Source organism: Aegilops tauschii, chromosome 2 (genome assembly GCF_002575655.3).
Source record: "Aegilops tauschii subsp. strangulata cultivar AL8/78 chromosome 2, Aet v6.0, whole genome shotgun sequence".
NCBI classification, from domain to species: domain Eukaryota; kingdom Viridiplantae; phylum Streptophyta; class Magnoliopsida; order Poales; family Poaceae; genus Aegilops; species Aegilops tauschii.
The window spans coordinates 644,161,748-644,174,251 of NC_053036.3; the positions used below are offsets into that span (position 1 = coordinate 644,161,748).

Below are 12,504 nucleotides of genomic sequence, written 5' to 3' on the forward strand. Positions count from 1 at the left end.
TGAGATATGGCCTCCCCGCAATGTTTTTGGGGACCACGCAAAATGGTTGTTATTTTGCGGGACGGCATTTGCTAGGGTGGCTCTGATCGAGGTAAAATGCAATGGACGGGGCTTGCCTGCTCTCGTTCCGTGCTCTCATCCGTACTCCCCATCGCTAATTTTTCATCTAATGGCAGCGCCAGATTCCCTTCCCCGCGTGTCTTTTTTTTAGCAAAAAAAAAAACACGAAGCTCTCGTATTTCCGTTTGCCCCAATACGTATTCGTTCCTCCTCTTTCGCCTTCCCTGCCGACAGTCGACCGTCTGGAGCGGAGGCATCGAGTGGATCTGCTACCGCCCCGTACCGTCGTCGCGGCCTCCAGCAGGAGGTCCGCCGGCCCGTCCCAGATTGCGGCTTCTCCCGTCGCAAGACCGGCTCCCCATCTTGATTCGTCCTCGCGCCAAAGGCCAGGTCTTGGAGTTGCTAGCAGCCATGGTGGAGCTCGGGTCGGGATAGTGGAGGTGGTAGTGGTGGCTGTTGTGCCGCCACTGAAGACCACGGCGGCGGTGGCAGGGCAGAGGCCGCGGCGAGCGACGAGGGCGGCCGCCATCCAGCGGGTCTTCGGGGCCCCGACACCATTCACGCAGCTGCCGACCTCGCCTGCTGCGCGCCATGGTTAGTACGGCAACTCACCGTCGCTCCCTTTCATCCTCCTCTTTACTGTTTTGTTCAGAATACAGATGTATCCTCTGGTTTGTTTGCCATTCAGTTCACATCTGACCAAGTCAACAGCTAGCTACTACCAATTGAGCGCACATGCACACTGGGGCCTTGCAAATTAATTTGTTCCATATAGTGATTCGTTAAAAGCTAAAATTATGTGATTGCAAAATTATAGACCGAAATTAGTTTCTACATGTCCTGGATACCTAGTTAGATGACTGTTTTCTGCGTGCTGAAGGTGCTCAATTTGATATTTCTTTAAAGATGTTTAATATTAGAGGCAACAAAATACATAGTTCAAACACAGTGGATTCGGACATGAGAATATCTTTCATCGCACAAAATGCTGATGGTTTCGTGTACTGGTTGAAAATAAACTGAAATTAATATAGCTACTGATGGTGATATTTGCATACAGGATGAGGCCACAGTTCAACTAAGTGAACAAACTACTCCTTAGAGCGATGCATGCAAAGTCATATGGTTGGATTGATCCTCATCCAGGTGACAATGGCGCTCCATTACCATAGTCATCGACTACTGGTCTGTTTGTCAGGTTAGACAAACAAATCTATGATGTTGGTAATAGTACAGTTTATACATGATGCATGACAGATAATACTATTTTTATATTTATCAGAGTCACAAATTGCTTATTCAATTACTTGCTGATTGATATAGATAGTCTCCTTCAATCCATGGTCGTATACTCGTAGGTTCTAATAGAATTGCACACAAGTACATGAAACAAAAATCTATAACATTGATTAAGCTGGCTTTTGTTGTTGGGAGAATGGTAGATTTTGTCCTGGCATCATCGTCGGGGTAGAGGTACCACTGGTAGGATTTTGTTGCTGGAAAAATGATAGATTCTGTCCGGGCATCATCATAAGGGCAAAGGTACCACTGGTAGGAGTCTGCTGTTGAAAGAATGATAGATTCTGTTCCGGCATCATCGTACGGCTAGAGGTACCAATGGTAGGATTCTGTTGTTGGAAGAATGGTAGATTATGTCCTGTCATCATCATAGGGGTACAAGTACCACTGGTACGAGTCTGTTGTTGGAAGAGTAATAGATTTTGTCCTAGCATCATCGTAGGGGTCGACAGACCAATGGATTGTTGCATACTTGGGTTGTAATGTGCTAAATAGGGGTACACATGATTTGGCGGAGCTCCCAGATGAACCTATGCAGATAAATAGCAAAGCTTAGGTCATAAGTGATTGAAAATGAAAAATAATAAGTGATTGAAAATGAAAAATAGTTTAAAAAGTACACTTCTTATACCATTTGGGTTGGGTTGTACTGTGGTAGATACCCATGCATTTGGTTTGTCAAAGGCATTTCAGGTCGTTGTTGTAAAGAATGGACTGCCTTCTTTTTCTTCTTTGTTATTGCTTTCTCTGAGCCACCAACGGGTCTTCCTGATCCTGGTACAATATTTTCTCCGAATTGACACTATGAAAATTAATAGCAAAGCTTAGTGTCGCAGAAGTTTGAAAAGTAGATAAAGTCAAAAAGTTTAGACTTCTTATACCATTAAGATTGGGTTATTCGTAGGCATTTCATTTGCGAAAGGCATTTCAGGTTGTAGTTGTAAAGGATCATCTGTCTTCTTTTTCTTCGTTGTTTTTGCTTTCTCCAAGCCACCAATGGGTCTCGCTGACCCTCGTACAGTCTTCTCCTTTACCTTCATACCTCTTGGCATGTGAAGCCCCTCGTTATGCTTTGAAACTCTAGTAGACTCGATGTTCAGACCTGCAACCGTAAAATTAAATGCAAGTCTTACTTTGAAAATACTCTATGGAACTACTAGTATAGTATATAAATATATACCTTGTGAAACAGAGGAGTCACCCAAATCCGGATTTGGGTCTGGATCAACTCTAACTTTCAAGCTTTGCTCCACATCTCGTGCTAGCTGCTCTGCGCATTTAGCAGCCATATCATATGTTTCATCGGACTCTGCGGCGCGAGCAGCTATGTGGATAAACATTCTGCACAAGTCCTTGTAAAAGTTTGTCATTCTTGCTTTTAGATCCTCGTGCAAATTGCGGTTGCTTGTTATCTCTAGCACTTTCGCATCAACTGTCCATCTTTTCAATATATATTGTTCAGGGATATGCTTGATATTATTAATATCAAGTATCTTTAAGCAATGAGAGCAGAGGATTCCAGCAAATTCAAACTTCTTGCAACTGCAACTGACTTTTTCTTCGTTTGGATAAAAACTGACAACATGCTCACGTTGCGTTCCATGAAATTTTACTGTATAAACCTTCTTCTCTTCATCACTTGAATCACAAAGAAATGTGTCATAGTTCAGGGTCCGAAGCACTTGCTCCTGAAACATCTTGAATATTGCGGGAGTATATGTAGTTGCGGCTTGCCTTAACACATAGCTACCTTCTGCCTTCAGCTTGGGAGTACTTTGTGAGGCCTTGAAGTCACACTTGACCTCTACAAATCTTTTATCCGCAACTAGGCGCTCAAAATGCTCGAAAAAAGTAAGCATGTCATATTTAATACTAATGTACCGCTTTAGTTCATTATTCATGCTTTCACTTCTTTGGGTAGTGCTCATGTGGGCTGAGAATGTATTTCTGCCATACACTAGTGCCCATTGCTCCCTTTTCTCAAACAACCTTTGCAGCCACGTATTGTCACGTAGTCCATATCTTTCTAGCATTCTATTCCATTCATTTATAAAATCTTCTTCTTCCTCAATATCATAGATACAATGCTGAAAATCAGCATTGAACTTCTTATATTCTTCAACAACCCCAGCAAGGTGCTTGCAAGCATTTTGATTCATATGCCACACGCAAAGTCTATGGTGAGAGTGAGGAAGGACTTTACTAATTGCCTTGGCCATTGCTGCATCTTCATCGGTCAGAATAGTCCTTGGATGTTTTCCAGACATGGCTGTTAGAAATGTTCTAAAAAGCCAACCAAAACTTTCAGCAGTTTCATCATAGAGAAGTGTAGCACCAAAGACCATAGTTTTCTTGTGATTATTCACCCAAACAATCAAACCAAAGGGACGCCCATCATCTAGTTTCCTATATGTGGTGTCAAAGCATATAACATCACCAAACATTGCATAGTCCGATATCATTTTCGAGTCAGCCCAGAAAATATTAGTTATCAGATCATCCTCATCAACTTGAATTGAATAGAAAAAATTGGCATCTTCTTTTACCTTCTTCTCCATGTATTCTAACACTCCCCCTGTGTCTCCTTTCTTTGCTTGCAATGTTCTCTTAGAGTACAAACGATTTTTCATATCTTCAGGTGCAAACCCAAGATTTGGAAGTCCACATGCTTCTTTGGCCATAAGATCAATAGTTGCTTTATTCGAAATGCCTACAGACTTTGCGACCTCAACATTTGCTATTTGTGCTTCGGTCACTTTTCTTTGGGATCTTAAGTATAAGGCCATGTCTCCAGTAGCAAGATTACGATTATGTGCAGCCTCAAATTCATACACATAATATAATCCATTTTTGAGACTTATCTTCATATGGGCTTGACAGCCACATCGTGTTTCGGGCCTACTGTAACTGAAAGAATCCTCTCTCTTATCTTCTGCACGGAATCCTGTCAATTGAAATAAGTATCTTAGTGATACCAATAGTAATATAACCAAAACAAAATACAAGCAGCCCATACCTTGACGGGAGCATGTAAATGTTCTTTGTTGTATCATGGAAGAATTCTTTACTTTATGTTGACTCCCTCTTCGGATGCTAAAACCAATAGCCTTTGCATACTTGTTATAAAAGGAGTAAGCTTCCTCTTCAGATACAAATTGCATGCCAACCTTTGGTACCCTTTCATCAACGCAATCTGTTGCATTGCTAGGAGCAGTTTCATGCACATCCTATATGAATCAGTATTCGCTTTAGTTAATACTCATATGTTCGGCAGTTAGATTTGTGAAACAACACACTAATTGAATACTACGTGTACACTAAATTATTTTTCAACTACCAGAATCTAAGTCAACTGCAGAAGATCATAATGTTGATTTTGTGAAACTAATATTGATTATGGCTAAAACAACAATCAGACATCTGATTTTATTACGTACAGTAGGCCTCGAAAGAATAACATATTCTTGTATATATGAGTGAAATAACATGATTGACCTAGCAAAGTAAGTTGTGCAGAACTGCTATTCCTTTTGTGTCAGATTTGCATAGATCTTATACAATCATCAACATTTTTGATTTGTTCTTCAGCAGAGGAAATGGTGCAACTAGTTCAACAAGAAGGACAAGAACAATGAAAAGAGGAGATAAAGAAGAATACGAGTCGGATTTCTTACTTTTGGTCCTGAAGATCCATTGCCGTGTTCATGGTTCTCATGACCACTGCTTGAAGAAGCCATAGAGGACAATGGTTTCCTTACTTTAAACCTCGGATCGCTTGATATTTGCAGACTTTGCTATCTGCCTGAATTTGGTTTGTGGATGCAATCAGGCTCCAGATTGAAATGTCTTTCGCCTGGTATTTAGGATCTTGTGTTTGTAAAGGTTTGCCTAGTGCCTCTGTTTTCTATATTGGCGCCAATAGTTAGTTTGGCGGACATTTTCCCTCCAGAAACAGTTGTGGATATTACGTGAGGGACTGAGGGCGAGGGATATACGGGAATACGGGAGCTCGGGTTTTTTTTTGCTAGAAAAAAGACACGCGGGGAAGGGAATCTAGCGCTGCCGTTAGATGAAAAATTAGCGATGGGGAGTACGGATGGGAGCACAGGACGGGAGCAGGCAAGCCCCGTCCAAATGCAATCAACTAATCAGAGGCCTAGGTGCTAAATAAAGGGCGTGCGCGATCCTCGTTCGTGAACGGCCGATCATGAACCGTTGGATGGGCGCACAGGGACCGACAAGCGGGGAGCGCACTAGCCACCAGGCCACAGCGAAGCTTGCGTTAGGTTACGTCTGTCAGGTGCCGACGTGACATATTTTTTGCAGAAAACCCCCTTGCTTTATACGTAATCACATAAATACCCGTTATTTTTCCGGGAAAAATGTTAATGTGAGAGACATTTTTTTGTTCGGACTTGTTTGAAAGTTTCCAACGAACTGGACAAATAAATAAACTAAACAAAAAATCGCCCGTGCCAAGTTTTGAACCTGCGACCTGCAGCACACAGGCAGAGCAAGCTAGCCACCAGGCTACAGCAAAGCTTGCGTTACGTTACAGGCGAGTCGTCCTTTATATTATAGTAGACACGCTGGGCCGGCGGCCGAGCTCAGCGCGGCTTCGTGCCCTGAATTACTTATTTTTTTAATCATAATATTAATACATTTTTTTGCGATTACATATTAGTGCACTAAAACAGTGCAACTTTTATTAATACTTACTAAACATTTTTTTAGATAGGCTTCAATACATGATGTTTTCAAATACATGATGAACATGTTTTCGAATTTGCATGAACATTATCTTAATGTACGCTGAGCACCTTTTCTGCGTATAGTGATCATTTTTCAATGCTTGATGAACTTTACTTTGCAAACAGTGAGCATTTTTTAATATATTGAACTTTTGGGTTGAACTTTTTGTAATTTAGGTTGAACATTTTTTTAATATATACGATGAACATTTTTGTAATTTAGGTTGAACACTTTTTAATATATACGATGATCATTTTTGTAATATAGGTTGAACATTTTCTTAATACATGATGAACTTTTTTGACAATGTGTATTTGAGAAAATGTTCAGCATGTTTTAAAAACTTATTGCGTAAAACCTAAAAATAAGCGAAAACTAGAAACAAAAATAAAGCATAATAAGATAAATAAATAGAAAAGAAATCTGGGCGAACGAGGCCAGCACGCGCGTCAGTAAAACGCGAAACGAAAAAACAATTACAGGCTTTGGCTGGCCCAACCACCGGCCAGCCTTCGTTTGTTGTATAAAGAAACTCCTGCCTAGACACTTACACGACCAGCCCCTTGGCCTGGTGGCTAGCGCGCTCGGCCAACCTGCTGCAGGTTGCGGGTTCGAAACCTGGCGCGCCTGATTTTTCGTGTAACGTTAACATTTTTCCCGCAAAAATAACGGGTATCTATGGTATTACGTATAAAACAAGGGGGTTTTCTGTAAAAAAAGGCCATGTCGGCACCTGACAGACGGGCCCCAACAGTCAGATACACTGTTAATACGTATAAAGCAAGGGGGTTTTCTGTAAAAAACTCACGTTAACATTTTTCCCGCAAAAATAACGGGTATTTATGTGATTACGTATAAAGCAAGGGGGTTTTCTGTAAAAAAAATGCCACGTCGGCACCTGACAGACGGGCCCCAACAGCCAGATACACTGTCAATACGTATAAATCAGCTTTTTAGCCTTTTTTGCAAAAACCTGGACCAATGTTGGTACTGACACGCAAAAATTAGTAATCGTGCTATCAATCTGCATGTGATGCCCCAATTGTGGTACTTCTGTGCAATTAACTCAAATCCCTCTCCGTCGCGGTCCCAAAAAAACAAAAAAACCCTCTCAGTCGCCAAGGGTTCGCCTCACCCACGGCCACGGGAGGTAGGGGAGTGGAGGTTGTGGTAGAAAGGGAGCGGAGTGGTGCGGCTGCGGCCTGATGTTGGTGGTGGAGAGGAAGAGGGCGGCAGATTTGCTCGCGGCGTCGGCACCTCGTGAACGTCGACGACCCGCCGGCGCTCTGGTACGACTCCATGGCGCACTGCCTCGAGTGTGTGGCGGCTGTCATGCGCGAGACGGCCTTCCACTGCTGCTGCGTTTGACAAGGCGGCGGTCCTCCGGGAGCAGGGGCCTCGCCCTCGCGCGGGAGGTCCCCGAAGCCACCATGGCGGATCCAATGGAAGGAACACGGTGAGATTCGCCACAACTTGCAAGTCGCTGGGTTCAGTTTCGGCACTTTTTCAGATTTGACAAAAATTCAAAAGCCACACTCCAGTGAGACTTTTCCATGATCACATCCCTGCAGAGTATGAAACAAACGTCTCCATATCATGGCCACAAAGTGAACAATTGCCTAGTCCCTGCACGTGTCTTCGTTTTACTTCTGCTGCACACGGCCGCAACTTCTTCAGAGCCCTCCATCCCAATGCAACACTCACTTTGGGCATCTGGAAGTGTAGATTTTGTAAACAATTAGGCCTTGTTTGGCCTCAAGGGGAGATGTTCCCAGGGAAGAATTGCCCTGGGTGGAATATTCTTAGTGAAACAGAATCCCCTCGGAAAATCCGCTTCACCATTTCGGAGGAGCAGGGGATAATAGCTTCTTCTTGGGTCAACTGCTCATACTCTTTTTTGACAGGGTGAATTGCTCATACTCGTTGGAACCCCCCCCCCCCCCCCCCCCTTTTCTTTTTCATCTTCTCAGTAGCCAACTTCGCGATGGGCGGTGCACTATGATTCGTCTGGGGTGGTGGTGGGGGTTTGGGTTGGGAGAAATCTCTGGCGGCTCGTCCGGCCCCGACACGGCGACGCCTGTGGGTGCCGCCGGACCTTCCTGAAGGGCATCGGGTACACCCCTCCCCTCATTGCCCCCCCGCGTACCGGGGGAAACCCTAGGACTAGTCCGGGCAGCGGCGGCGTCGTCGTCGCCTCCTTCTTGAAGGTGTTGCTTGGCACGCGACGCTTCGGGTGCTGGGAACGTGGTGGTACTTCTCCGGAGGATGCAGCGGTCGCTGGTCATCTTCGTTTCGTCGATCTGGCGTTGTTGGCATTTGTTTCTCTTCCTTTCTTCTTTGTTTTTTCTTTGGGCTTGTTTGTGCTGCGGCCCCAACACCTATCGTTGGATGTATCGGTGGTTGCTTTATAATACAAAGCGGGGAAAAACCCTTTTTCGTAATTTGTACCAGTTTAGTTACTGAAACCTGCTTGGAAAGTTGGAGAAAAGCTTTCGTACTCATACATAGAGCAGCGAGTGGGAGCTTCAAATGATGACTAGATTGGAGCTTGGAAATGCTGGGTCAAACTGTTGAGCATTTGTGGCGCAAGTTGAAGTGTAAATTGTCAAGTCTGTTGCTTATGTGGGTGCAGTTTGTGTTATGTTGCCGATGCTATGTCTACTAAACATATAGAGCGATGTGTCCCACGCACATTTTCTCTTGTAATTTCCCGTACCCTGATGACTGAATTTACATGACTTGCAGCACAGTTCACACTTAATGATATGAAAAAGAGGAACCAGCATTCCACACTAGTGTGACATTTTACAGGAAGAGCAATTAAGCCGATTAAAGATCACAGAAAGCATTCCACATCCTATCATCTCTACTCCTAATGGACGAGTTGGTTGAATAGTCCCACAACTTTCAACCGGTTTATTTTCGTCCCCTCCCCCCACCCCATCCCACGCAACCAAAAAAAACACCCCACGATTTTTTTTACGTTCCGTCCACCACCTCCCTTCCGTTGGTTTTACCGTCGCGACAGAACCCGTGGACTCCCCCTGTCAATCCCTCGCTAGCCCTACCTCGTCTCCCGTCTCCAGTCGCAGCCGCCGCCACACCTGCCGGCCCCTGCGCAGCACACCCACGCCGCCACACCTGCCGACCCCTGCGCAGCACACCCACCCCTGCGCTCGGCCACAGCGGCGGCGGCGGTGGCCGCGGTCCGGCTCCAGCGCGCCGGCGGCCGCGACGGAGGCCCCGGAGGCGGTCGTCGGGGCGGGCGGCGCGAGGTGGGAGCCGATGGGCACGCGGGAGTACTACGACTACCGGCGGGCCATCTACGGCGACATCACGCACAAGGCCATCCTCGTCGACGCCGCCGGCACCCTCCTCGCCCCCACCGAGCCCATGGCCCAGGTCGGCCTACGCCCTTCCCCCATATACCGCAGCTCCAATTCATGTTCCTCTGTTTGTTTCGCTCGATTCTGCTGGCCGTTCCCATGGTTGACGGAGGCCGACATGTTTTCTATGCGGTGCACACGCTGAGACAATGCGTGGCGTTTGGAACGACCTGATCCGTGCTCCCGTAGCCCGTTCCATTCGTGTATGTTCGTAGATTCGGGTTGTGAGAACCTGGGCAGATATAACTCTGCTGTTCATTTCTGGGTTGTGTGGATTTGTTTCTCCATGCATAACGAATTACTGATAAAATCTCCCTTTCCTCTGTTAATTGGATATGCATACGGTGGTTTGATTAATATGGCTTGTGTTTTGAATGTTAATTCAGGTGTACAGAACAGTAGGCGATAAGTATGGGGTGAAGTACTCGGAGGATGATATCTTGATGAGGACCTCGAGGCCTCGGAGAGCCCCTCCGAACAAGACGCTCACGGGAGCTCTGCCTTGATGGGGAAAGCAGCGGAGTTGGTGCAGTGGCGAATGTGGGCGGGTCGGCCGTGGAGGGAGACTTGCTGGTCGGAGCAGCAGGAGCAAGAAGATTGAGGCGGTTCAGGTTCGTCTCTATCTTCCTCCCCCCTCTCTTTTCCCCCTTGTCTCATGGATGAGGTCGTTGGTGCACGCAAGGAGTGGGTCGAACACGAACCATAGCAAGAGCAAGGAGCTGCACGTGGTTCATGGTTTGCCTTTAGTTCCTCTCTCTCTAGATCTCTAGACGTGGGTCTTTTTGTCCATATACTGAACCATTAAGTTGTAAGTTCATGTTCTTTATATTTGTACAGATATTTAACTGCATTAGTGAATGTTCTGGGTCTGATACAGCAGCTAAGCTTAGGTGATTCCTCATGTTCTATGTGGATCGCATAGAAAATAGAAATCCTAATTTCTGAAAATAGACTGAATCATGTATATATTTGCAGGGCAAGACAAGAGTTTTTTTAATTTTTCTATTTTTATGAATTTTTTTACCAGCTACAGATGAGTCTGGGCTCAGAAATGGATATTCCATAGATTTGCTAATTCTCTTAGCTATTGTATATCTTCTTTTTCTTTGACGTGATAGCTATTGTATATCTAACTGTACAACCGTTGGATGAGAGCCTTTAAGATTTGTCGTTTTCCTTTTCTGGATAATAGCGTTGTTGTTTACGAGCGGGCATGGTCTCCGGTGCTGGCTTGTTTTACGTGACGGAGCGAAGGATGTTTAAATCTTAAGATAATAAAGCGCGAGGCAAATGAAACCTAACGTCTAAATCACTGAAATCGATACCCAAACAGGGGGATTCCTACATGGCTCGGAAAAGGCTGGGATAGGTGGGTTATGCAGCACATGTTTGTGGGACCCACTCATCAACAAGAGAAAGAAATAGTGAAACAACATATAAAAAATAGGCCACCGGATATTACATTTTCGTTTGAACGAATAGCAATATATTTATATATACTGCACGCAACACCCAAAATGCACACAAAAAAAGCCCGTGCTAGTGCTCGCTCGTCGGCAACGACTGGCAGCAACGCATACCATTGTTAGACTAGTGGCTGGGGCGCGCCCTTGGCGCGCCTCCTGAGGCGTGAGTGTGCGTACCAATCCAGCTGTTCGAGTTGAGAACGTGTTTGTACACTACCGATGAACGCCAAGCATTAAAAAAGAATGCAAGGAGGAAAAGCATTTCGGGCTCATTCGTCAGGCCCCAAAATGCAGTTCAAGACAAAATACATCAACATCTATAAGAAAATAAATCTCCCTTATGCATGTCTCTTACGCAAATCTTACAGGATTCCTAAAAACACTGCTGAATGCTACTTGCACAACGGCAGTAATCATTTGGGATTCCCTTAGTACATTGAAATCAGTAGCAACCCAAACGATTCACGCACAGAATGAAGCATCAGCCCAAACATTTAATCTCCAGCAACTGCATCACAAAATTTGTATTCTTTCCAAATAAGAAAAGGCGGGCACACGATCGATTCGGCCCACCGGACACCTATGACAAGGCTACCAGCATGGGCATGTGAACAACCTGCAATAGCAAGAACCGAGACATTAGCAGATCTTCAAGGGCACCGCCGGTGGCGACGGCGCGCTCAGCCTGGCCTCCTGCCGTCGATGGCGCGACGCCTCTCTTCTCCGAGCGGAGCAGCGGCAACATTCTCTTCTGAAGAAGATTAAGACATTGAGGAGGACTGGGATATGACTCATAGGAGCAAGCGATAAAAAAAGAGATTGGGATGAGAAGGTCACCTTCAGTCCCTTGATCCATCTGCTACTTGAGGCCCAACGAGACCAGCGTACCCTTGATCCACCTGCTACTTGGGTAAGCGTATCTTCCAAATTAGGTCTAAAACATCTTGAGAAATTTTAGATGGGATGCAATACCTCATCCTTTTGAGCTTCTCAGCCGTTGCGCCGACCATGTGTACAGTTAGAGAAGGCAAGCATGTCCATCTCATATCACAAATGGAGAACCACAAAGGGTCCATTCTGACGAAGAATTTGAACCACACGCCTGCCCAACTCTTCCAAGGGGTAAATCTCAACCCATCAAAATTTACATGGTACCTCTGTTTCTGAATCTTCATGGGTAGGCCATTATTTGCAAGTCAAGCATCTGTTTTATTCAAATAAGAGACTGAATTGTTAAGAATTGCAGTCACTGCAGAAAGAAATGCTGACCTAGGATCAGCCCAAAATGAAGTTTTATCCAACTCCGGCACAATGCATGTGACATTCAAGTATCTTGCAACCGTCACCATATCGCATATCTGATTTAACAGTGCAACGTGTACGTTCAGTTTTAGTATTTTAACAGCAGCAATGGCTCAAAAATGTAGACAACACAATAGATGCATCGAGATTGTCACAAGCTATACTTACAAAGGCACACATCTGGTTGAGACCACCATTGCAGGAAACCATCAGATAGCCATTGTTCGGTTTCCTGAATA

General features: G+C 45.0%; 1 protein-coding gene and 1 long non-coding RNA gene across 2 annotated transcripts; both read left to right on the forward strand.

The window, feature by feature from the left end:
• Nucleotides 1-231: 231 nt before the first annotated feature.
• Nucleotides 232-5,240, forward strand: LOC141041863 (uncharacterized). Its single transcript, XR_012203645.1, has 3 exons — nt 232-654; nt 1,121-1,258; nt 4,948-5,240. It is a non-coding gene; the product is annotated as an uncharacterized lncRNA (long non-coding RNA).
• Nucleotides 5,241-8,665: 3,425 nt separating this feature from the next.
• LOC109758739 (uncharacterized) lies at nt 8,666-10,484 on the forward strand. The gene is made up of 4 exons (XM_020317604.4): nt 8,666-8,720; nt 9,008-9,513; nt 9,884-10,108; nt 10,473-10,484. The coding sequence occupies exons 1-3, from the start codon at nt 8,666-8,668 to the stop codon at nt 10,001-10,003; spliced, it is 681 nt and encodes a 226-aa protein (XP_020173193.3). The 3' UTR covers nt 10,004-10,108; nt 10,473-10,484.
• Nucleotides 10,485-12,504: the final 2,020 nt, after the last annotated feature.